General features: G+C 35.4%; 2 protein-coding genes and 1 long non-coding RNA gene across 3 annotated transcripts; 1 reads left to right on the plus strand and 2 right to left on the minus strand.

Moving 5' to 3' along the window:
• Positions 1 to 1,197: 1,197 nt before the first annotated feature.
• LOC141630330 (large ribosomal subunit protein eL30-like) lies at positions 1,198 to 2,131 on the minus strand (the record flags this gene model as incomplete). The annotated part of the gene is made up of 2 exons (XM_074443167.1): positions 1,198 to 1,410; positions 2,011 to 2,131. Coding segments are annotated over 2 exons (231 nt in total), but the record flags the coding sequence as incomplete, so codon positions are not given.
• Positions 2,132 to 17,615: 15,484 nt separating this feature from the next.
• Positions 17,616 to 18,770, minus strand: LOC141626859 (uncharacterized). Its single transcript, XR_012536440.1, has 2 exons — positions 18,509 to 18,770; positions 17,616 to 17,908 (listed from the first exon to the last, which is right to left on the minus strand). It is a non-coding gene; the product is annotated as an uncharacterized LOC141626859 (long non-coding RNA).
• Positions 18,771 to 23,761: 4,991 nt separating this feature from the next.
• LOC141630332 (uncharacterized) lies at positions 23,762 to 26,849 on the plus strand. The gene is made up of 5 exons (XM_074443168.1): positions 23,762 to 23,819; positions 23,932 to 24,778; positions 25,165 to 25,289; positions 25,701 to 26,608; positions 26,841 to 26,849. The coding sequence occupies exons 1-5, from the start codon at positions 23,762 to 23,764 to the stop codon at positions 26,847 to 26,849; spliced, it is 1,947 nt and encodes a 648-aa protein (XP_074299269.1).
• Positions 26,850 to 27,903: the final 1,054 nt, after the last annotated feature.

The raw sequence follows: 27,903 nt of genomic DNA on the forward strand, positions 1-27,903 counted from the left end.
TCCAGCAAATCTTCTCGATCGAACAGAAGATGAACTCGATCAAGAACCTTCAAAACATCACCCTTCGATCGAGTACAGCAGGGACTCGATCGAACACTCTTGACCACCATCTTCACTCGATCGAACAGAAAAGATTTCGATCGAGTACCAGCCACTGAATCAGCTCGTTTCCTTCACTGGTTAGCTTCCGAGACTCCTTCACGCTTCCCGAGGCATAGCAATTCTGCTTTAAAACTTCCATCTCCATAAATGCATGCTAAGGGGACTGAAAAAGGTACGATTCCACTACTTTCTGGTCCGTTCCTGCAATTAAGGCAAACCACACCAAAGTAGCCTATTCGGGGCATTTTGCAATACAAAACTACGAGAATAACATGGAAATGCGTGCATAAGAGGCCAAAAAGGACTATATAAAATGCACGTATCACCGTTCTCATCCGCGAGGATGTTATAGGCTGATTTCATTCAACCTAGTTTTCTTTCGTTATCAAAAAATAAATATTTAAATATATTTTATTTATTATATTAAAGAATTTTCTCCATCACAAGTATCTACATCGCTGAAATACTAATTAGTGTAATTTTATAAAATACGAAAATCTCCCTAAAATACAACATCAAATACACAATATTAATTAAAATTAGTAAATGTAATGATATTTTGATTTTTCGTATGTAAAATTGTCCTCAAGCTTTCCCTTTTCTATCTTAATAGAACACATCAATATTGTAGACTGTAACAGTAAATTTAAAGTCTAATTATTAATGATGCTCATTTCTCTATATATACAATCTAAAATACCGTGCAAATTCCTCATGAAAAGAGCTTTCATATGAGTATACATTTCATGATATTTTTTCTTATATTTTAAGAGATTGATGGAAGAAGGAAGTTTCTCAAAAAGTGAGAATGACAAAATAAATAAATAAATACTATCAAATGTCTAATTTTCGAGATACTGTATATAGTTCTTGACACTGTAGTGTAGTCTCTGTTTCTGAACTCTCTTTCATTTTTCACTATGTGACGGTTTCCAAAATAACATCAAATATGCAAAGTACACGGTATTATGGTTACTAACTAGCTGTTGAGCCGACTTGAGCGCTTTTATGGTGAAGAGATGTAAGTGCACAATTTAGTCATAATGAGTCAGCTACATTTAATTGAATCAAAATAACTGGATTCTATCAATGACATTCAAGAGTTTATACCCTACACCAGTAACAAGCCTCATAATCGTTTTGTGCAAAGAAAGCAAACCGTCGAAAGGACTGCAAAATTGCTGAGTTTCCATCTAATTCAGTGGTCTCCTGGCATAGACTTGATAATATCAGAATCACCAGCATCGATGACACTAAGGCAACACACCCGGTAGTACTTTCTGCAAGCAGTTCCAAGGTCAACATTGTCTGAAACAATCAACACAAACTTCGGGTAAAACACAGTCTCACAATAACTGATAGCCTTATAACAACATTTCAAATGTAAATCAGTTACTATAGGAGCATTCAGTAACATACTTTCAGAAAGTGCTTTCATCTTAAATAGGTTAATGTCGAATTTCAGGAATAATGTTGGATGACAATACCAAACACCTGGCTTGCGGCTAGTCCGTAAAGGAAAATGTAAAATGACTAAATGCCTTGGTCATTATCCAATATCCTACCGAAGAACACCATAACAGAGATGTATAACCAAAAGTCCAAAAGTTACTTTTATCTCATACGGAGTATTTACTAATTAAAATCAAGAGCCCAGGTCATACAATGGAATGAAGGACAAGACGTAGGAATAATGGATTAACACGGCGAAAAGCAAAAACTATCAACCTAGCTAGGATTCATGAAAACAATATTGAAATAAAAATGTAAAAGAAATTAAGGAAGACATAGGAATAATGGATTTACACGGCGAAAAGCAAAAACTATCAACCTAGTTAGGATTCATGAAAACAATATTGAAATAGAAATGTAAAAGAAATTAAGGAGAAAACAATACGGAGTACTTACTTCCATTGTAGTGGTGAACACCAACCTTGGCCAACATAGCATAGTACTCGATCTCAGACTTTCTAAGTGGGGGACAATTGTTTGAGATGATGACCAACTTGGCTGGAATCAAAGAACGGAATCATCTCAGTATCTCAGTTCAAATGAAGATGTCGTTATATAAGCAAGCAATGAAAGTTGGAGCTAAGGGCGATTCAAGCAGTGATGATCTAAATACAACAGTGTAGCAGTTGTGTAGCACAGACAAAACAAAGTTGATTATGAGAAACAAGGAAAAGAACTATACTGGCACAAGCACCAAAGCCCAGAATAGCTAGCTATAAAGCATTAGCAGAGAAAAAGAAAGGAAGAAGACAAGTTGCAGGCTTTCCAGAGCTTGGTTTGCCCTATAATTTGGTGGGCCACCAACCGGCTTATATCAGTAGTAGTAAAGTAAATAAGTAAATAAAGAGTTCTTTTTGGCAGGAAACTAGATGCTTAAAAGAGTCAAGTAGGACAGGCAGGCAGGGAAAGACCTTCAACAGTAGCAAATTTCAACAAAACATGACATTCTTTACCCAAATTGTGGAACTTAAACAAGATGAAAAACCCAATCTAAGCAAATACCAAACTCTATTCACAACATAATTCAGAATAAAAAAAATTTGGCCATTGTAGTGTCTCTAAATATCATAGTGACAGCCTTTCAGAATGAAATGTCCAATAAATATCAAGTCGAGAGTTGCAGCACTTGACCAGCTAATTCAGACCAGCTATTTCAAACGGACCAATTCTTCCTAAAACTACCTTAAAAGATGAAGACAGCAAGAGCTAATTTTTTTCCCCTAACATAGCAGCAATCACAACACTATTCGAGTGAGCTTCAACTATGATCGGATAAGGGGGTCACAAACACGGCGACCTAAAATTATTTCCACTATTCAGCTCATGACACGTTTAAGTACGAAACATGTAACCTGCCTAATCATTTTTAACTTTTAACTTCTACTGGGAAAACAAAGTTCACTAAGGCCTTATTCTCGCAGACTTAATTTCAGTTCAGTTCTTTTTCATTCTTCACTTCACATCAGTTTAGAAAGTTTCACTCCGAAAAGCACGCCTAACAACGTCTGCCTTCCAAACACATTCAAATTCTCGCTACTCGCCTACTCACTGCCAGCACTTCCAAACGCAATGAAATCCCTGCTACACACCTACTCATCAGTCATTACCAGCACATCCTAAAACAATCAAATTCTCGCTATTGGCCTACTTATTACTTCTACTACTCAGCTCATCACACTACACATGACTCGGGTCGCTTACGTACTTCCAAAGCCGAGACACATGGAAAAAATTATCGACCTTAACCAAACTAGAGGCAAATCCAATTTGTAAGCCATGGCAGCACTCCTTTTCACAATCTCATACGAACCAAATTGGTCGAGGGGACAAAGACTCAATCAAGCAAGGTTGGCTCAATCAAGCCTCATCCAACACGGTCGAGCTAGACACGGCAAACAGCCCAGCCACAAAGAGAACAGCTCGACTTGATCACAAAACATGCCAAATCACTTTTAACATTTAACTTCTACGGGAATACAAAGTTCACTAAGGCCTTAGTCTTTCAGACTTAATTTCAACTCAATTCCTTTTAATTCTTCACACCAGTTTAGAAAGTTTCACTCCAAAAAACCGCACCTAACAAGATCTGCCTTCCAAACACAATCAAATCCTTTACATGCTTAATCATATTCACACCCTCCACATACATGCCAACATACTTTCCCCATATCATCATGCTTAAAACAACGCTTTAAAATCATATCACATTCCGATCACCTTAAAAGCAAGGTTACGTTCCCGTAACCGCAATCATCAACGAAATCAATAGTAAACCAAGGCAACCAAAAACTCCTAAGACAAAGTAACAACATTCATTTTAAATTTCCCCATACTGTAACATCTCTCAAGGTATCCGGTTCGAAAATGGACGGGCCAGAAGTTTGGTGTGAGGGGGCCCCTAACTCATCCTAAGCCTTAAGTGGGCTCCCAACAGTTTCTACCCGGGTTCATTTTCTTAGACACATCCTATATTCATTATTGTTCATTGGTTAGGCCTGAGGATCGTTTTGCTCTGATACCACTTTGTAACACCCCTGTTTACTCAGGAGCCTTTAGCTAGACATTCCCAAGTAAATAGAACTGTTACCATCTCGGTTTCCCGAGGTAGTGAATAACAAAGTCCAACTCACCAAAGTACTTTACATTAAAAACTTAATGATTACATGTTTATTAAAAATTAATCAACTAAAACTTAATACAAAATAATTACAACTCGCAGCGGAAATAAATAAAGTGATATAATTGTGCTATGTGATCTAGACTTCAGCTATGGTCCAAGTCAAGCTCTCAGCCCAATGCTCCCAAGTAAGCTAATCTTTAGTACCTGTCAAATATGCTCCCCATAAAACGGTTCACCGCAGGTGTTCACGAATAGACAGTCAACCGCGAGGTTGAGTAGGAATAAATACTAACAACAAAAACATACGATAACAATCCAATTTCTTTTTACATTGCACAACCCCCCTGACAACGTGCTCCTTCCCTTTTTCTTAGCACACTAATCATCCCGCCAATCCCTGGCCGGGGCAGCCTCAACCCGAAGGTGAGTAAACACACACTACATTACCAAAATGTAATGTCTGCCTCAACATATAGTTGAGTAATATCCCCCAGATGGCTTGCAGGCCAATCTGGGGCCTGCCTCGAATAAATACGATAAAATATCGTCTGCCAGAATAAATCTGAAATACGTCACTCGAAGGCTCTTACCATGACGTCTGCCAATATAACCGCAATAATAATCTATATCACCACGAAGGGATGGCTACCAGTATTAAACTGAATAACCAATGCAATAACAGTAACTCCATCCTAACTAATCCAACCAACATATACAATATAATTCTCCCTTCCAACAATTTCAATGATATCAACCAACACAATTCTCATATGATCAATTCACTTTAATATAAATCAACCAACAAACATTATCGAGTAAAAGTTGAATAGGATTTATCCTTACCTGGCAAGCGATTCCAATTATGCAGCTTAAGTAATCCAAATAATTAAAGTAATCCGATTATAATTCTTCACAACCGTCACCTAATAAAAATATCATAATTCAATTTAATTCAATTATTTATTTATTTATCCCGTTTATTTAATAATTCAAATTAATTATTTATTATAATTATTAAAGATTATTATAATTATTAAAGGTTTACTATAACTAAAAACCCGATTCAATTACAACCCGAGTCTCCTAAAAATAATTAATTAAAACCCGTCACAAAAACAAACAAACACCACCCAATACATGGTTTAGAACCCGTGACCGACACCCCTCATAAAACCCACCAAACCCGACACCACAAGCCACCACAGCCACCATCCGACCTGTCTACCTGCTCCCTACACCACGGCTCATCCAAACACCCACTCACCACCCATCAAACCACCACTAGCAGCCCAGAAACGCACGCCCTAAAACACGGCTTCCACTCGCCATTAACAACCAACCACCACCCCCACCGTGTATAAAGCCCACGACTACAACCACTACAGCAACTCCCACACTCAACGTCCACCACTATTGTCACCCCTAGTCTACGACGGTTCTAATGGTACCCTTCATCCTCACTCACGGTCAGAAACACGGCTATAGTGCGCGTCTAAAAACAGCCGCGTCAAATCCCCTGTTTTCGCGATTTTCGGCCACCGCCAACACCAGCCGCCACCTGCCACCACGCCAACACCTCTAATGTGGTCGACTACCTCTCCCCATCACAACCCTACCATGCCCAGGTCAATACTCGACCATTAGAGGGTTAAATTACTCCCTAAAACCACCCACGACCTAACCCGCAACACCCCTTGACCAGCCACCTTTAGCCGCCTGCCACCGCCACCTTAGGCCTTCCCTGACACCACCACTACACCCATTCCAACCCTTGCAACCCCACGTACCACCTCCCAAAGTTTGGTCTGATTCCGTCAAGGTTTGGGTCAGTTTCTAAGCGTCTTAAGATCGTCTCACATTCAGCTTAATAAGAAAATAAAACGAGATTAAAAGTTGTTACCTATTAATTACCGCTTGCTAATTTTGTCTCCAAAAGCTCTTCCTCTTAATTTTTGATTTATTTCTCGGATTTAATAGGTTATTTATAGTGTAGGATTATAGAGAAAGCGAGGCCAAATAGGAAATTATTATAACTTACCTTATATTCTAATTTGTATAGGAATTGTCATTACTATATTATTATTATTATTATTATTATTATTATTATTATTATTATTATTATTATTATTATTATTATTATTATTATTATTATTATTATTATTATTATATTATTATTATTATTATTATTATTATTATTATCATATATTATTAATCTTACCATAACTAGGATTTTCTCAAACAATATTTATGAATTTATTATTGTCATAACTTATTATTATTATTTATAATTATAATTACCTTTATATATTATTATTCCCATATTAATTCCCGATACAAATCCCGATTATAGTCATACCAACTTAATAAGTTTCGGTCCAATAAACAATAGCACACGGCCCATATTATATTAGCTAAGACCAATTCCCGACTTGGATACTTAATTTATTATTTAATTAATGTCTTATTATAATTAGTATTAGAAATGTCTTTAATTAAATTACATAAATTATTTTCATAAATTATTATCAAAATACAGAGTATTACAGTCTTCCCCCCATAAATGAACTTCGTCCCGAAGTTCGCCCATAACTACTACAATAACATCTATAAGCATCCACACGACTAAACACCATCCAACTTATGAAAACACAATCATCCATTTACAATTATCAACTATACCAATCTTATCACAAGTTATCACAACAATAACTTAAAACATTCGTAGTATTACATTCCTTCCCCCTAAAAATAAACTTCGTCCTCGAAGTCCGAAATAACAAATATTAGGAACCACCAAATCATTGTTGTAATGTCGCAAAATAAAGAACACACACTGTAAAACTATTATTTCAAACACAACTCCAAGTAATAATAACAAAATCTTTAATTTTCTCCAACTAGCAAACCACATCATATAGGATTTTCGAACTAATCTTTACTTAAACTTAAACTTCCTACTTTAGTCAAGTCGATTTAATACAAAGTGCGGACTAAATAATAAGCTATAACAAAATACGCATAATTGTTTAGTATAATGGTCACTTAAGCCAATGAGGTACTATCCACCATTCCTTCATAATTGATTTAAATTTATTTTTCGTTCATTTTAATCTTTACCTAACGTCCTCTAACTTAGGCATGAATGCAATATCATGAACATATATATGGCTTAGGGCAACACATTCCGCATATCACTAGACATGTTATTCTACTTCACATAATTGACAACATCAAATATAATGTTCAAGAGATCAAAAACAAAACTTGTTATACATTTTACATGTTATAACTTTTAACAATCTTCAAGGCTAGGAAAACATGTTATAACTCCTAACAATCACTAATACATAATAACATAACTACTTATTGAGAACATATACTTTTTAGAAAATATACAGAAAGTTAGTAAACCATAAGAAAAAGAATCAAGTCAAAAACTCATAGGATCGATTTATAATGCATTTTACAAACTACTTGGTCGAAACAGAAACTTTACAGCAACTTGTCAGAAACTTAGGTCAGCTTGTAAAAATCACCATAAATTGTCAAAATATTTTCTTACAACGTGACTTACCAACGTAGAAACATGCATGAGTCTATTAAGCAGTGGAGTTAGAGTTATAACAAATAATTACGTATTTTTTAAATGATAATTTTTACAAAAACATGGCGCGAAAACAGCACTGTACAGGAATATTCCGACTACTGTCCACTAAAATATTTATTCCTCCTAAACCGTATATTATTTGAACATGAAACTAGTGGCATATGAAAGCTAACTTATTAGGGTATCACATAAAAACTCGTATAAGAATTTAAAACAGACAGTAAATGGCAGCTAAAACAATCAAGGGTAAAATTTTGCAAAATCAACCACAATCACATTCTTCACAATTCCACGCAATAATTAATACTTTACATGCTTAATCATATTCACACCCTCCACATACATTCCAACATAATTTTCCCATATCATCATGCTTAAAACAACGCTTTAAAATCATATCACATTCCGATCACCTTAAAAGCAAGGTTACGTTCTCGTAACCGCAATCATCAACGAAATCAATAGTAAACCAAGGCAACCAAAAACTCCTAAGACAAAGTAACAACATTCATTTTAAATTTCCCCACACTGTAACATCTCTCAAGGTATCTGGTTCGAAACTGGAAGGGCCAGAAGTTTGGTGTGAGGGGGACCCTAACTCATCCCAAGTCTTAAGTGGGGTCCTAACAAATTCTACCCAGGTTCATTTTATTAGACACATCCTATGTTCATTATTGTTCATTGGTTAGGCCTGAGGATCGTTTTGCTCTGATACCACTTTGTAACACCCCCATTTACTCAGGAGCCTTTAGCTAGATATTCTCAAGTAAATAGAACTGTTACCATCTCGGTTTCCCGAGGTAGTGAATAACAAAGTCCAACTCACCAAAGTACTTTACATTAAAAACTTAATGATTACATGTTTATTACAAATTAATTAACTAAAACTTATATAAAATAATTACAACTCGCAGCGGAAATAAATAGAGTGATATAATTGTGTTATGTGATCTAGACTTCAGCTATGGTCCAAGTCAAGCTGTCATCCCAATGCTCCCAAGTCAGCTAATCTTTAGTACCTGTCAAATCTTCTCCCCATAAAACGGTTCACCGCAGGTGTTCACGAATACACAGTCAACCGCGAGGTTGAGTAGGAATAAATATTAACAACAAAAACATACGATAACAATCCAATGTCTTTTTACATTGCACAACCCCCCTAACAACGTGCTCCTCCCCTTTTTCTTAGCACACTAATCATCCCGCCAATCCCTGGCCGGGGCAGCCTCAACCCGAAGGTGAGTAAACACACACTACATTACCAAAAGGCAATGTCTTCCTCAACATATAGTTGAGTAATATCCACCAGATGGCCTCCAGACCAATCTGGGGCCTGCCTCGAGTAAATACGATAAAATATCGTCTGCCAGAATAAATATGAAATACGTCACCCGAAGGCTCTTACCATGACGTCTGCCAATATAACCGCAATAATAATCTACATCACCACGAAGGGATGTCTGCCAGTATTAAACTGAATAACCAATGCAATAACAGTAACTTCATCATAACTAATCCAACCAATATATACAATATAATTCTCCCTTCCAACAATTTCAATGATATAAACCAACACAATTCTCATATGATCAATTCACTTTAATATAAATCAACCAACAAACATTATCGAGTAAAAGTTGAGTAGGATTTATCCCTACCTGGCAAGCGATTCCAATTATGCAGCTTAAGCAATCCAAATAATTAAAGCAATCCGATTATAATTCTTCACAACCGTCACCTAATCAAAATATCATAATTCAATTTAATTTAATATTTATTTATTTATCCCGTTTATTTAATTATTCAAATTAATTATTTATTATAATTATTAAAGATTATTATAATTATTAAAGGTTTACGATAACTAAAAAACCGATTCAATTACAACCCGAGTCTCCCAAAAATAATTAATTATAACCCGTCACAAAAACAAACAAACACCACCCAATACATGGTTTAGAACCCGTGACCGACACCCCTCATAAAACCCACCAAACCCGACACCACAAGCCACCACAGCCACCACCCGACCTGTCTACCTGCTCCCTACACCACGGCCCATCCAAACACCCACTCATCACCCATCAAACCACCACCAGCAGCCCAGAACCGCATGCCCTAAAACACGGCTTACACTCGCCATTAACAACCAACCACCACCCCCACCGTATATAAAGCCAACGACTACAACCACTACATTAACTCCCACACCCAACGTCCACCAATATTATCACCCCTAGTCTACGACGGTTCTAATGGTACCCTTCATCCTCACTCACGGTCAGAAACACGGCTATTGTGCGCGTCTAAAAACAGCCGCGTCAAATCCCCTGTTTTCGCGATTTCCGGCCACCACCAACACCAGCCGCCACCTGCCACCACGCCAACACCTCTAATGTGGTAGACTACCTCCCCCCATCACAACCCTACCATGCGCAGGTCAATACTCGACCATTAGAGGGTTAAATTACTCCCTAAAACCACGCACGACCTAACCCGCAACACCCCCTGACCAGCCACCTTTAGCCGCCTGCCACCGCCACCCTAGGCCTTCCCTGACACCACCACTACACCCATTCCAACCCTTGCAACCCCACGTACTACCTCCCAAAGTTTGGTCTGATTCCGTCAAGGTTTGGGTCAGTTTCTAAGCGTCTTATGATCGTCTCACATTCAGCTTAATAAAAAAATAAAACGAGATTAAAAGTTGTTACCTATTACTTACCGCTTGCTAATTCCGTCTCCAAAAGCTCTTCCTCTTAATTTTTGATTTATTTCTCAGATTTAATAGGGTATTTATAGTGTAGGATTATAGAGAAAGCGAGGCCAAATAGGAAATTATTATAACTTACCTTATTCTAATTAGTATAGGAATTGTCATTACTATTATATTATTATTATTATCATATATTATTAATCTTACCATAACTAGGATTTCCTCACACAATATTTACTAATTTATTATTGTCATAACTTATTATTATTATTTATAATTATAATTACCTTTATATATTATTATTCCCATATTAATTCCCGCTACAAATCCCGATTATAGTCATACCAACTTAATAAGTTTCGGTCCAATAAACAATAGCACACGGCCCATATTATATTTGCTAAACCCAATTTCCGACTTGGATACTTAATTTATTATTTAATTAATGTCTTATTATAATTACTATTAGAAATGTCTTTAATTAAATTACATAAATTACTTTCATAAATTATCATCAAAATACAGAGTATTACAGTCGGAAAACTCAAAATGATTTCGAAAAAAAAAAATTCAAAACTTTTCAAAAGTAGCTGAAGTGTTTTATGCACAACGACGGGGTCGCAATGACACTAACTAGAGTCAAAACCGACACCAGACCAAAAACCGACTCAAAATTCAAATCCCGACTCCAACAACGACTTATACCGAGTCAAACACAAAAAACAAACATCACAACGATTCCATGCTAAGTATACACGGTATACTTGATGGTCAAGTAAAACAATCATGCCATCCAAAACCTAGGACAAAACAAATCATGATTCCAAATGCGTGATAGTGCCCCCGAAATGACTCGCGCCTCTTCGAGTAGCCTATACGGCCACGTCGCTCAAAATGCACTCAACCACACAATCCTCTATAAATACCCCTCAACTGCAACCGTTTAAAGGTACGCGAGCGTCCGCCCCCTCTTTTCTCCCTTAAAATTCTAGACTCGACTTCTCAAGTCACAAACCGACACGTATATCCGACCTACCGATCGAAAATACAAGCCATACACATTGTATGGTACCGTCATCATGCATTAAATCATTTTACTGACCATTTTGACCAACTACACAATCACTAAACAAAACAACACTCTTTACTGTGCTAAAACGGTTTTCAACCGAGTTTTCTAACCTAACAAGTTTTTACACTTCCGTCGATTTCTCGCCAACAACCTAGCATGTAAGTATGAGGGTGTAATTAATCCTCTTCTTTCATGTCCTTTTATCTGTTTTTATAACCTTAACATGCTAAAACATGCATAAATTGGTCCAAAATACGGATCGAATGGGCCAAAATCGAGTTTTGACCTGAAACAGGAGCCCCTAGTGACAACTAGGTGACTCGCGCCTATACTGGCTGTCCATGTCAGAACTCAAACGTGTTTGAGTTCATTATTTCCATTTTCATTTCATTTTACAATCGGTCTTTACCATTTCAAATCATTTTTATGATAAATCCTTTTAACCATAAATTGTGCTCACCCTTGGTTCTTTATACTATGACGGTTTAATCCGTGTTTCAGTGATAATATTTGGTTAATTAAATTTTAATAGGTATTTTAAAACCTTTTATTCATTTATTTAGATTTTCAAAACAACCATATTAGTCATACATGCATAATCATCCTTGGTTCTACATACCATGTCGTTTTAATCCGAGTACGATGGTAAACATTGACTAATTACAAAACAATGAACTTAACACAATAAGTTCATAATAAACATTTTTACATCCATTTTCACAAAACTATTCATGTCAAGCTTGCAAAACCGAACCCGGCATCGAATATTATCAACACAATGATGATTATTCAAGTCTCGTTCTTCATATTAGCACAAAAGCGGTCTAAACGACCTTTTCAACAAAGATGGGTTTAAATACCCTTTTACAAACAATTTCATAAACTTTTTCCACGACCAGGAGACACCCATTTGGGTCGTCTGCTGCCTCGCGCCTAAACATGCCCTCTGATTTTCAGTTTTCAAACCTGGGCAGGCTCCTTTGCATCGCACTAAGGCTTGCGCCTCAATAGGCTGCTCGATGCAGGTCCTGTTTCCTTTCCATCACTCGTCTAGGACGATCCCGACTTCTGTTAAGCCGAATACATGACGGATCAGATTGACAAGTCCACATCTTACTTTGTATTTGAAAAACGCCTTTCTAAGACAAATGGATCACGATATGCACCATAAACCTAACTCGGTAAATGGCTGTTTAATTTCTGTCTTGCATGCAAATCAACACTAAATCCAACTTGACATCAATTACTCGATATTTGGATAAAAAACCGACATAGTAAACTTCACATGTTAGGTTCAAACTTGTGGATGCGCATTCATGCATTTACCCGTTTGATCAACTTTTGCATTCAACAAACCAAGATCGATAAGTAGAGGCCGCTACCGCGGGCGGGATTGGGTGTCTGATTAAAAGGCTTCTCAATACGTACCTTCACCTCTTACTCAGAAACTTTGGATAGTGGACAACCTTATCCTGGGCGAACGAGAGTCATTCTAGAGATAGGATACTAAAGAGAGACGATTCCTTATCTTTAGTACCTATGTCAAACACCGTTTTTTACCTTGATTGACCTGGGTATAAAGTGGATTCGAACGGTTTCCAAGCATCTCACAATTGCTTGGTGGCGACTTCGAACATCTCTAACATCGTTTCGAGCCCCTTGCCGAGACGAAACCGACCGATCTAAAACGATCCGGTCGAAATCATTTAATACGCCACCGAACGTGGCTTTCCGACTGCTGCACGTCCACAGATTGGCTTGGCGTGTAGGTGCCCATGTCCACAGGAAGACTTCCTCTATTTTTAGAGGAAGTACAACCTTGGCCCTTCTGTCCACTACCCTATCAAATTATTGCATGTGCATTTTATTTTATATAATTATTATATCAACTAATATTAAAAAATAATTAAAATATGAAAGACGGAGTAAAGAGGATCCTCTTTGATGTGGGGAAAAAAAATAGAAGAAGAATAGAAGGAGGATAGAGATAGTGGAAAATGAGTTGGATGAAATCGGGTTTGGGTTGAAAAAAATAAGGCTGTGATCAGTTATCGGGTCGGTTCGAGTCTGGTCGGGTCGATTTCGGTTCACCCAATTTTCGGGTTGTATCAGGTCGGGTTTCGGGTGGATCGAGTCGGGTTCCTCGGTCGGGTCAACTTTTGCCAGCTCTATGGATGCCCTAATATCTTTCTTAAGACCTCATGTTCAGATATTTTCGAGTAGCAGAAATAGATAATTTTAACTATTTTTCTGAGATTTGGGGTATCGAGTGCTACCCCTTTTTCCTTGCTAGTTGCTACTATGTAGCTACCCCGTTTACATCTCTCGTATGTATGACGGCCAGGCTATGTAATCGTTTTCAACATTATCTAATCAGCAAGTCTCTCTTGTGACGGGTCAAGTAATACCCATGTGGATAGATAAGACAAAAAAGATTGCTTCTCCCTAGGCATTCTGCTTTTGTCTTATCTTCTCCACATGGGTAATACTTGACCCGTCGCAAGCTTGCGACGGATATGCCCGTCACAAATGAGAATTGTGTGCGGCGCTATTATTTATTGGTAATGTAGATGCATAGTTTACACAAAACTCTGAAGTATAATACTCCTATTTTTGTATATACGACGTTTTTATTTTTCGAGACGATTCTTTGACTTTATTTTTAACAAAAATATAGTAGTAAAATTATAAAAATCTTCTATTACTAAAAGAATAGATGAAACTAGGAATTTTCCCGCTCAAATAACCCTCAACTATAAATTGGGCCTTAATAGTAAATAGGTTTGGTTATTCTTAAATATTGGGCTTAAATTTTTGTTTATTCTATACAAATGCTGGTCTACTTTATAATTCTTATTTCTCAATATTTATAGAAAAATATATTACACTTACTTTAGACTACCATATATTTTACGTATGCTATATTTCCATAATATATGTGAGTTTGTAAGATTATTATATATTTTACTCATGTTATTATTATCAGATTTTAGCCATAAATATATTTTATTTCTCTAAATACTTAGAGAGAGAAAATTCTCTCTAAAAAGTAAAAAGAAACCCAGAAATAGAAATGGGGTTGAATCCCTTACTTCTTCCTCTTTTCTCCATCTCTTTTGCTAGAATTTCTTCTTGTCACTCTTCTTGAGTTCTACCTTGTATAAAATCCGACATTAATTACTCTCCATTTTAGCCGAGGAGTGTTTTTTCAGTCATTATCTTAAGAATGAAGGTTTAATTCAAGAATTGAAATAGAACTTTTTTTGAATCTTAATATCATATACTGATTTTAGCAAACAATGTTAATATTGGGAGGATTTGATTTTTCAAATCTTCTTTTTTCACAACTTTTCTGAAGATTGGAAATTTATTTTCCTTCTTTGGAATTTTAGATTGGCTGAAATTTTGTCACACTAATTTTCTGCATTTTTGTAAGAGTTTTGATCTTTGGTCTTATTTTCCATATGTTGTTGCTCTTGTTCCGATCCTTCTTCTTGTTGTGAGGTTGATGTTTTTTCCTCTTGGGGTCTTGAAGTTTGGCTTTCTCTTTATCCTCCATCTTTCTTAATTGTATGATGATTTATGATTTACTTGGTAAATTAAAAGTTTCGACTTTTTTTACCATTTGACACGGTTGTTGCAACCCTATCAAAAATAAACCAACCGGCTCAACCAATAAATATAGTAGAGGTAAGTCGGGTATCGTACTCCACAAGGAGGCTATTATATCTACTTGTCTACTTAGTCCATCACGGTAACAACTGGGGTGTTTGAATTTGTTTCTAAACTACTAAAAGATTAAGGCAGAGAGAAAAGAGCAATAAAGGCAATAAGGAGAAATAAAGAATGTGATCAAATAAGGAGAGAAATGCTAGGATGTCGGTTCACCGTGGTAATTAGTCAATTCTGTCATAAATAGTTTAGTCGGTCTAATGTGAGAAGGGTGTAGGAAAGGTCCTCTCGGTCCACTTTCTGCCCTAAAATACAACTAACTTAGCTCTCGCCCTCATTAGTGTAGTCTTACTGTTCATAACAGGTCTATTCATTCCAATCTCTCGGTCTAGGTTTGAACTTAACCAAATTAATTGATTTAGAAGCGTGCACTCAACTAAACGATTACAATTATATTGTTATAAAACAGTTCTCACATGCAAACTTCCTAATCCATTCACAACATTATTGTATCACTACCATGGCTCCCCTAATCCTAACATAAAAGGAATTAGCTACTCATGTTAATGACGAAACTAACAATGATAATTGAAGAATTAAGCAAAGACATGATATAAAGATGATGATGAGATAACATAAATTAACAGTACCGATAATTAAAACAGTAATTAAGATTAAAGAATAAAGATGCAAGGGAAGATTAAATTGAATTAAGGGAGTAAAGATGATTACAAAGTTTGAGATCCGGCAATAAGAGAGCAAAGCAACGAACGAACAACAGAAGAAATAAAGTCTGCTTAAGAGAGTAATTTCTCAGATTCAAGAGTAGTATAAGTGATTAAGAGATATCTTAAAACCTAATTACGTCTTCCCTTATATAGGGGAGATATTTATTAAACACCCTAAGATATTAAATAAGTTTACACGAAATAAGAATCCCGTGTGATATAGCAAAGTGCTCGATCGAGTGATTTGAATCAACTCGATTGAACACTATTCCAGCAAATCTTCTCGATCGAACAGAAGATGAACTCGATCGAGAACCTTCAAAACATCACCCTTCGATCGAGTACAGCAGGGACTCGATCGAACACTCTTGACCACCATCTTCACTCGATCGAACAGAAAAGGTTTCGATCGAGTACCAGCCACTGAATCAGCTCGTTTCCTTCACTGGTTAGCTTCCGAGACTCCTTCACGCTTCCCGAGGCATAGCAATTCTGCTTTAAAACTTCCATCTCCATAAATGCATGCTAAGGGGACTGAAAAAGGTACGATTCCACTACTTTCTGGTCCGTTCCTGCAATTAAGGCAAACCAAACCAAAGTAGCCTATTCGGGGCATTTTGCAATACAAAACTACGAGAATAACATGGAAATGCGTGCATAAGAGGCCAAAAAGGACTATATAAAATGCACGTATCACTGTTCTCATCCGCGAGGATGTTATAGGCTGATTTCATTCAACCTAGTTTTCTTTCGTTATCAAAAAATAAATATTTAAATATATTTTATTTATTATATTAAAGAATTCTCTCCATCACAAGTATCTACATCGCTGAATACTAATTAGTGTAATTTTATAAAATACGAAAATCTCCCTAAAATACAACACCAAATACACAATATTTATTAAAATTAGTAAATGTAATGATATTTTGATTTTTCGTATGTAAAATTGTCCTCAAGCTTTCCCTTTTCTATCTTAATAGAACACATCAATATTGTAGACTTTAACAGTAAATTTAAAGTCTAATTATTAATGATGCTCATTTCTCTATATATTACAATCTAAAATACCGTGCAAATTCCTCATGAAAAGAGCTTTCATATGAGTATACATTTCATGATATTTTTTCTTATATTTTAAGAGATTGATGGAAGAAGGAAGTTTCTCAAAAAGTGAGAATGACAAAATAAATAAATAAATACTATCAAATGTCTAATATTCGAGATACTGTATATAGTTCTTGACACTGTAGTGTAGTCTCTGTTTCTGAACTCTCTTTCATTTTTCACTATGCGACGGTTTCCAAAATAACTTCAAATATGCAAAGTACATGGTATTATGCTTACTAACTAGCTGTTGAGCCGACTTGAGCGCTTTTATGGTGAAGAGATGTAAGTGCACAATTTAGTCTAAAATTGCGCCGAGTTTTCCAATAACATTCGAGTTTCAACTGCAGAAATTGGCCAAGACATCAGATCACATTGAATGCATATTTTATGTACTCTTTAGGTAGTAAAGAAAGGGTTGAATACCGCAAAACATGATACATTAATCATAATGAGTGGGTAGTAAAGCAAGGGTTGAATACTGCAAAACATGATACATTAATCATAATGAGTCGGCTACATTTAATTGAATCAAAATAACTGGATGCTATCAATGACATTCAAGAGTTTATACCCTACACCAGTAACAAGCCTCATAATCGTTTTGTGCAAAGAAAGCAAACCGTCGAAAGGACTGCAAAATTGCTGAGTTTCCATCTAATTCAGTGGTCTCCTGGCATAGACTTGATAATATCAGAATCACCAGCATCGATGACACTAAGGCAACACACCCGGTAGTACTTTCTGCAAGCAGTTCCAAGGTCAACATTGTCTGAAACAATCAACACAAACTTCGGGTAAAACACAGTCTCACAAAAACTGATAGCCTTATAACAACATTTCAAATGTAAATCAGTTACTATAGGAGCATTCAGTAACATACTTTCAGAAAGTGCTTTCATCTTAAATAGGTTAATGTCGAATTTCAGGAATAATGTTGGATGACAATACCAAACCCCTGGCTTGCGGCTAGTCCGTAAAGGAAAATGTAAAATGACTAAATGCCTTGGTCATTATCCAATATCCTACCGAAGAACACCATAACAGAGATGCATAACCAAAAGTCCAAAAGTTACTTTTATCTCATACGGAGTATTTACTAATTAAAATCAAGAGCCCAGGTCATACAATGGAATGAAGGACAAGACGTAGGAATAATGGATTAACACGGCGAAAAGCAAAAACTATCAACCTAGCTAGGATTCATGAAAACAATATTGAAATAGAAATGTAAAAGAAATTAAGGAAGACATAGGAATAATGGATTTACACGGCGAAAAGCAAAAACTATCAACCTAGTTAGGATTCATGAAAACAATATTGAAATAGAAATGTAAAAGAAATTAAGGAGAAAACAATACGGAGTACTTACTTCCATTGTAGTGGTGAACACCAACCTTGGCCAACATAGCATAGTACTCGATCTCAGACTTTCTAAGTGGGGGACAATTGTTTGAGATGATGACCAACTTGGCTGGAATCAAAGAACGGAATCATCTCAGTATCTCGGTTCAAATGAAGATGTCGTTATATAAGCAAGCAATGAAAGTTGGAGCTAAGGGCGATTCAAGCAGTGATAATCTAAGGGTGTGTTTGGTTCACCCATTATAGGTATGAGGTATGGGTTTGGAATGAACCAAACCCATACCATGTGTTTGTTTGACGGAAATGAAGGTTTAATACCCATACCTCAAAACAATGAGGTATGGGTTTCCATGGAGAGGGTGGGTATGAGATTGATATCTATGCTATCAAATTAGAAATATTAAAAAGTGATAAAAAAAATTGTAAAAAAAAACTTTTTATATTTTTATTTAATTAAATTTTATCTATAATATATATATATATATATATATATATATATATATATATATATATATATATATATATATATATATATATATATATATATATATAAAAGAGAATTTTTTCGAAAGCGATCTTAGGCGTCACATCATCAAAAATCAATTTAGGAAAGTATAATTTTGATGTAAAAAATAAAGTGGAAAATCTTTTAATTATTATAATATGTATATTTCCTAAATTATATTCAAGTGATATTTCCAATTTTTATATCAAACTTTTACATTTCATTTGGCAAAAAAAAAATCGTTAAAAAAATTATGAAAATAATATAATTAGCTTTGTGGTAAAAAATGCTATCATTAGAGTATAGATTTCATATTATTTGCACATATTAAAGATTGGGTGCTTCTTAATACGTTTTGTCCCACATTGGAAAATAAGTAGGTGTGGTGAATATACTACATATAAATAGTAGAATTGTCCCACATCGAAAGATTAGTATAAGTTGATGTGATCCTATGATTATAAATAGCTTAGGAGGCATATTTGGAACTTATGTATCCACCCAAAAATTTTTGAGTCTCATAAAAATTGTTTTAAAGAGCTCTTAAGATTTTCTATCATTATCTACGATATGATATAAAAAATAAAACTAAAATTTTTACTAATGGTTGTCTTCTGAATGCAGTAATAGAGCGTTAATGAGTCGTTATATGTACGATGTAGAGATTTCTATCTAATGATCGAGATTAAGTGGTTTTACCTTCAAAGAAAAATAATATGTATACAATAGTGGTTTTTTTAAGAAGAGACGTGTATTTCTTGGTATGTTATATCTTTCACATTGAAAAATAATGTAGGCATGATGAACATAATACGTCTAAATAATTAAATTATGTATCTCACATTGAAATAATAGCATACGGTAAGATGATTCTATAAATATAAATAGGAGGCATCCTTGAAACTTAAGTATTAACCCAAAATTTTAAGGTAAAATAGAAGAACATTTCATTCAATCATCGTCTCATTACACTATAACAATAAGGAGCAATACTAATTATTTAGAATTACACATACAATTGTTCATCATTAAACTATTACAAAATATTACGAGTAATACAATATGTAGAAGTTGTGTAGAAGTGAGCTAGATAACCCGTCCACGAGACCACGAGTTAGTTAAATATGTAGAAGTTGTGTAATTGGTGTGTATTTCATTAATTAACAATAACGTGCATATATATATGAGAGGCAATACAATAACCTAAAGATACAAAAATTTTAGGGCAAGCAAAGTATACAAAATACAATAGGCTGGCATCTGTTCGTCCCCTCCCACCCCATAAGTCCATTCTATAAATATAAAAGATATGTACTTTTTAGTATGTTATATGTCCCACATTGAAAAATAATGTAAGTGTGGTGAATATATTATGTATAAATAATAGAATTGTCCCATATATATACATTTTCTATATTATATAAAAGTGATGTTTATAATTTTGATATCAAAACTTTATATTTCATTTGACAAATAAGTATCGTATGAAAATTATATAATTAGATTGTGACAAAAAAATGTTATCATTAGAGTGTAGATTGTATTGTATTGTATTTTCTCATTATTAAATCGGGTTGATGTCAAAGTAGGTGCATAAAAAATGGTGTACTTAGTATGTTATTTGTCCTACATTGAAAAGTAATGTAAGTGTGGTGAATATACTATATGTATAAATATTAGAATTGACCCACATCGGAAGATTACCATAAGGCAGGGTGATCTTATGATTATAAATAGAAGTCATAACCCAAAATCTTTTGATTCTCTTAAGTATTGTCAGAGAGAGCTCTTAAAAGAGTTTGTATTACTGTCTCTACAATAATGATTTCTAACCTAAGTTAATCTTTGGAAAATCTTTTAGTTATTATAATATATACTCTGTATTTCTTATTTTATATTCAAGTGATGTTTCTAATTTTTATATAAAAATTTTTACATTTCATTTGGCAAAATAATGTCGGTAAAAAAATTATGAAAATAATACTATTAGATTCATGGTAAGAAATGCAATCATTAGAGTATATATAGATTTGATATAATTTGTACATATTAAAGATGGTGTATTTCATAGTATGTTATATGTCTCACATTGAAAAATAATATAGGTGTGATAAATATACTACATATAAAAAATAGAATTTTCTCACGTCAAAATGTAGCATAAGGTGGGTGATTCTATGAGTATAAATAGTAGGCATCCTTGGAATTTAGGCATCAACCCAAAATTTTTTGAGTCTCTTAAGTATTGTCTTAGAGAGCTCTTAAAAGATTATATCATTATATTTTCTACCTATAGATTTTATATGTCTCATATTGAAAAATAATGTAGGTGTGGTAAATATACTAATTTTAAATAATATAATTAGAATTGTGTTAAAAAAATTCTATCATTAGAGTATAGGTTCCTATCATTTGCACATATTTTAATTATGATAAAAAAAATAGAAAATAAACGTCCACGGTAGCATGTGTAATCTATCAAAGTTCAAGGTTACCATGAGAAATTTTCAATATTATAATGATATAGTTAATTAAATTTTCATTTAAAAGATAGAGATATCCGTACCAATAAAATAATAAATGGGGTATTATTTTTTAATTTATTTTATTGCCACGGCATCAAACATAACGTCCATTTAACATCCTTTACATTAGGGGGTACCATGGGCAAAAAAATAGAACCTCAAGGGTACCATAGGCAGATTCTTAAAAGTAAGGGTAACCTGGAAAATCAGACAAAATTAAGGGGTACCACGGGAAATTTCCATATCTCAATTATGTTAATTTTTTTTTGAAGAAAAACAACGTACAAATGTTAATGGAGAGTACTTGATCATATTATTAAATTTAAATATAATTATTAGATATAATGAGTAGCAATTGTCTGTATTCGGTATTCGAGATCTGGTTGGATGTCGAACTAAGTGCAAAAAAGATGGTGTAATTCTGAATATGTTATTTGTCCCACATTGAAAAACAATGCAGGTTTGATGAATATATATTACGTATAAATAGTAGAATTGTCCCACATCAGAAAAAAAATCCAAGTTTTGTGAATATATTACTTATAAATAGCAGAATTGTCCCACATCGAAAGATTATTATAAGGTGGGGTGATTATATATATGATTATAAATAAGAGTTAACCCACGTATATATTAATCTTTTAGTTTTTTTGAAAGAGATATTTTAATAATATGTAAACAAGTCATAAGACATAGAATGTAAATATTAAACCCTTATAAAGTATTTTTTTTTTTTGCATTATAAATAAGTTAATTACCCCGTTGCAACGCACGGGCATTCAAACTAGTTTAATAGTATAAAAATTATTATTAAAAAAATTGTATTTTGAAGATTTTTTTAGCTTTGATTGATTTCTAACCCCATACCTCCAAAATTGAACCAAACACAAGGTATGAGGTATCAAGTTCCACCCAGGTATGATTCCCGATTTCAAACCCATACCCACGCGTGAACTAAACACCCCCTAAATACAACAGTGTAGCAGTTGTGTAGCACAGAATAAACAAAGTTGATTATGAGAAACAAGGAAAAGAACTATACTGGCACAAGCACCAAAGCCCAGAATAGCTAGCTATAAAGCATTAGCAGAGAAAAAGAAAGGAAGAAGACAAGTTGCAGGCTTTCCAGAGCTTGCTTTGCCCTATAATTTGGTGGGCCACCAGCCGGTTTATATCAGTAGTAGTAAATTAAATAAGTAAAGAGTTCTTTTTGGCACGAAACTAGATGCTTAAAAGAGTCAAGTAGGACAGGCAGGCAGGGAAAGACTTTCAACAGTAGCAAATTTCAACAAAACATGACATTTTTTACCCAAATTGTGGAACTTAAACAAGATGAAAATCCCAATCTAAGCAAATACCAAACTCTATTCACAACATAATTCAGAATAAAAAAAATTTAGGCATTGTAGTTGTTGGTGTGATGCCAAGTAAAGCCAAAGGTTTTTTGGTTTTTTGGTTCATACACTCTCCCACATCGGTGAGGAGATATGTGTTTTTTGTGTTTATATTAACTTTGGTCCAATTGTGGGTAAGATATTGGACCAAGGAGGCTTTTGTGGTGATTGTTGGGCTTGTGGGTTTGGGTCCAAACACACACGCGCGCGCTGGCCAGGCCCGGCTCGATCTTGGGTTAAGGTTGGGGTTGAGCACCTGCGGTGCGGGCCAAAGGCCCTCTTTTATCTTATCTTTTTTGGGCCTGGCTTGTGTGTGTTTTTGGAATCCTATAACGGATCTCACTCAAATAATATCTCTGTGATTAAGGAGATTTATTCTCCATTAATCCTGTTTGACTGTCATTAAGGGGATTTATTGTCTCCTTTATTTCCTCCGTTTTTTGCCTGTAACAGCTCTATTTTCAACTATAAATAGAGCTGTTCTCTCATCACTTCTTCACACAATTCTCATATCTCTCTTATCTCTCTCAATTATGATATTCATCTGTTACTGAGTAATTTCTGGGTTCGTTTCTGCTTGTTCCAAGGCTCTCATACACGAGTGGTTGTGTACGGATGTCGCAGTGTTAACCTTGGGGAACTACCGGCGTGAGACGATTACCACCACGGTCGTGCCGATATAGTTTTCAAGTCAGTGGCCTCCATACCACGGCGCTGCAATTCCGTTTTCGATAAGTCTTTTTCTGTCTCTTGTTTCGTTAAAGTTTCTGTCTGTTTTGCATTGTTACGAATTATCATTCCAACAATTTGAAAACTATATAATTTCTGTCGTAACAATGGCTGCCGTCTCAAACAAAATCCTGTTTGAATTGTCGAAATTGGAACCCTTAGACGGTATGAACTAGAAAAGATGGTCTCAGAAACTGCTTATGTATTTTGAACAATTAGAAATCGACTATGTTTTATTTTTCGACCCTCTATTTCTATTGTTATCACGCTAGTGTAGAAACTACCCCACCTTCGTCTGTTGCTGTTAAGTCGAATGAGGAGACTATTAAGAAACATGACAAGGATAACAAAACTGCTAAGTTCCATCTCCTTACTCATATGTCGAATTCCCTCTTTTATTTATTTTCGGTCCATAAATCTGCTAAGACTATATGGGAATTGTTAGAGAAAAAATATGGGGCTAACGATGCGGGTAAGAAAAAATATGTTGTCGGGCAGTGGCTTGGGTTTCAAATGGTAGATGACAAACCAATTATGGACCAAGTTCATGTTGATGAGAACTTGTGTGCTGATGTCACTAATGAGGGAATGAAAGTAGATGAAATTTTCTTGGCTAATGTTTTGCTAGAAAAGTTTCCCCCTTCCTGGAATGAGTATAGGAACCATTTGAAACATAAGAAAAAAGATTTGTCCCTTCAAGAGCTGGTAGGCTACATGAGGACTGAAGAAGCTAATCGTCTGAAAGATAAGTCAGTCCAATTATCTCTTACTACTGTCAAAGCCAATCTTGTTGAAACCGGTGGGTCTTCAAAAGAAGATAGGTTCAAGGGTAAGGGAAAGGCTAAAGCTGGTCAGGGTGAATCCAAGGGTCACAATGCCAAGAAAGCTGGTCAAGGGAAATTCATCAAACCTGCCTCAAAGATCCAGAAACCAAATCTGGTTTGCTATGTTTGTGGGAAATCGGGTCACAAAGCTTATCAGTGTCCTCAAAAGAAAGTTGTTGCTGAAGCTAATGTTGCTGAAGCTAATGTTGCTGAAAAGGATGATATTATTGCTGCTGTAGTGGTAGAGGCTAATCTGGTTGCAAATGCTAGTGATTGGATTCTGGATACAGGGGCTTCAAGGCATCTTTGTGCTAACAAGGATCTCTTTCTTTGAATTTGAAGATGTTCTTTGATGGTGAATGTGTCTTCATGGGTAACTCTTCTTGTTGTTATCGGCAAAGGCAAGATCTTTCTCAAACTAACCTCGGGAAAACTCTTGCTTTAAATAATGTTTTGTATGTTCCTACTTTGTGTCGAAACCTCGTAATGCGGTGCCTTGCTAAACAAAGTGGTGTGAAACTTGTTTTTGAGGCTGACAAGGTTGTAATGTCGCGCAATGGGGATTTTGTGGGCAAGGGTTATCTCTGTGGGGGTTTATTTGTTTTGAATGTTGATTCTCCTATCATTAATAATAATGCTTCTACTTTTGCTTATATTGCTGAGTCTATTGATGTTTGGCATGGTAGATTAGGTCACGTGAATATTGATTCGATTAAAAAGCTCAAATCTATGTCGCTTATTCCTTCGTTATCTTCAGAAACTCATGAGAAGTGTCCTAGTTGTGTCGAGGCCAAATTTGCTAAGAAACCTAGTAGACCTGTTACAACTAGACAAACGAGTCTTCTTGAGTTAATTCACACCGACCTAGCTGACTTCAAAAACACCATGAGCAGAGGTGGTAAACATTATTATGTCACTTTTATTGATGATTTTTCTAGATATACCAAATTATATTTGCTTAGAAATAAAAGTGAAGCTGAGGACATGTTTATAAAATTCAAAACTGAGGTAGAACATCAGCTTGATAGGAAGATTAAAAGAGTCAGGTCCGATCGAGGAGGAGAGTATGGCTCTGGTTATTTAGTAGATTTTTGTGAGAAAAATGGTTTAATACATGAAAAGAGCCCACCATACTTACCTCAATCGAATGGAGTAGCTGAACGTAAAAATAGAACTTTGAAAGAAATGATGAATGCTATGCTTTTAAGTTCTGGCCTTTCAGATGATATGTGGGGGGAAGCGGTGCTTTCAGCTTGTCATATTCTTAACAGGGTACTTCATAAGAAACTAGACAAGACACCTTATAAGATGTGGAAAGGTTATGCTCCTAACTTAAGTTACCTTAAAGTGTGGGGGTGTTTGGCTAAAGTAGGCTTACCTAGCTTTAGGAGGCCAACCATTGGACCTAAGACTTATGACTGCGTTTTCATTGGTTATGCTCAAAACAGTTCTGCTTATAGGTTCATGTCTTTAAGTGACAGGTCTATATCTGAGGCTAGAGATGCTGAGTTTTTTGAGCAGGTATTTCCTTTGAAGAAGGAAACAGTATCACTACCCGATGCCCCTGTTGTTTCTACTGTGCCTATTAACCCTACTGACAGTTCTATGCATGCGAGTACTAGTACTTCTGTGGATCATGCAGTTGAACCAAGAAGGAGCAAAAGGCCCAGAATTGAAAAGAGCTTCGGAAGTGATTTCATCAGAACTGATGCTATCAGACTTCACTTATCTGAAATCGTAGGTGATATTTGTGCTTTTGATGAGCTTGTTTCTGCTTTTTTAATAGAAGATGATCCAAAAACATATGATGAGGCTATGAGATCTATAGATGTTGTTTTTTGGAAAGAAGCTATTAAAAATGAACTAGATTCTATTGTTTCTAATCAGACTTGGGAGTTAACTGATTTGCCTAAAGGTAGTAGACCCATTAGTAGCAAATGGATCTTTAAAAAGAAAATGAGACCTGATGGAACAATAGAAAGGTTCAAGGCCAGACTTGTGGTGAGGGGGTTTACACAAAAGAAAGACATTGACTATTTTGATACTTACTCACCTGTGACTAAAATTTCTACCATTAGAACTCTTGTTGCTTTGGCTGCTATTCATGATCTTGTAGTACATCAGATGGATGTAAAAACTGCTTTTTTGAATGGTGACCTAAATGAAGAGATCTATATGTTGCAACCTGAGGGGTTTTTGGTAAAGGGTCAAGAGAGTAAGGTGTGTAAACTGAGAAAATCACTATATGGTCTTAAACAAGCACCTAAACAGTGGTATGAGAAATTTCATAAAACTTTGACTGACGATGGCTATATAACTAACAATTCTGATTCGTGTGTTTATTCTAAAATGTTTGGATCAGATTGTGTGATTATATGCTTATATGTGGATGACATGTTAATTCTTGGTAATAATTTATCTGTTGTAAATAAAACCAAACAATTTTTGTCATCACGGTTTGAGATGAAAGACTTAGGAGAAGCTGATGCTATCCTTGGAGTTAGAGTTGTGAAAACCCCAAGTGGTATATCCCTTAGTCAATCTCATTATGTTGAAAAAGTGTTGAAGAAGTTTAACAGTTTTGATGTTACACCTGCTAGAACTCCTTATGATGCTAGTATATCTTTGTGTAAGAACCTGGGTGATAGTGTCTAACAAGAAGAATATGCTAGAATTATAGGAAGTGTGATGTTCCTCATGAACTGTACTCGACCAGACATTGCTTATGCTATTAGTAGACTGAGTCGATATACACATAACCCCAGTGCCGAGCATTGGAATACACTTCGTCGTTTACTTAAATACCTGAAAGGAACAGTTGACTTGTGTTTGCATTATGGTAAATTTCCTGCTGTATTAGAAGGATATTGTGATGCAAATTGGGTTGCAGGTAATGATGAAATTCATTTCACTAGTGGTTATGTGTTCACCTTGGGTGGAGGAGCTATATCGTGGAAGTCTGCAAAACAGACTTGTATAGCTAGCTCTACCATGGAATCAGAGTTCGTTGCTCTTGAGTTGGTAGGTCAAGAAGTAGATTGGTTGAGGAACTTACTAGCAGACGTGCCCATGTGGGGGGGACAGGTTGCACCAATCTCCCTACTCTGTGATAGTAAAGTAGCTATCGGTGTTGCTAAGAATAATGTTTATAATGGTAAGAGACGACATATTCGAATCAGGCACGGTGTGGTAAAACAACTTTTGAAAAATGGAGTAATTGCTTTGGACTATGTGAAGTCCGAACGTAATCTTGCCGATCCCTTTACTAAGGGGTTAACAAGGAGAGTAGTCCTTGACATGTCGAGGGGAATGGGGCTTAAGTCCTTAAATCAAGTTTGAGTGTGATACTTAATGGACTCTATAGCTCATTCCTATGGCATTTGATATCCATAGCCAATTTTGGTGGTGCTTTGAGACGCACTTGA

Source organism: Silene latifolia, chromosome Y, assembly GCF_048544455.1.
Source record: "Silene latifolia isolate original U9 population chromosome Y, ASM4854445v1, whole genome shotgun sequence".
NCBI lineage: Eukaryota > Viridiplantae > Streptophyta > Magnoliopsida > Caryophyllales > Caryophyllaceae > Silene > Silene latifolia.

Bases quoted from the DNA above. Each gene is read 5' to 3' on its own strand.
- LOC141630332 (XM_074443168.1), top strand. From the start codon at position 23,762: ATGGCTGCCGTCTCAAACAAAATCCTGTTTGAATTGTCGAAATTGGAA. The intron at 23,820-23,931 runs GTATGAACTAGA...ACGCTAGTGTAG, and splicing joins GAAATTGGAACCCTTAGACG to AAACTACCCCACCTTCGTCT. The intron at 24,779-25,164 runs GCATCTTTGTGC...TTGGCATGGTAG, and splicing joins CTGGATACAGGGGCTTCAAG to ATTAGGTCACGTGAATATTG.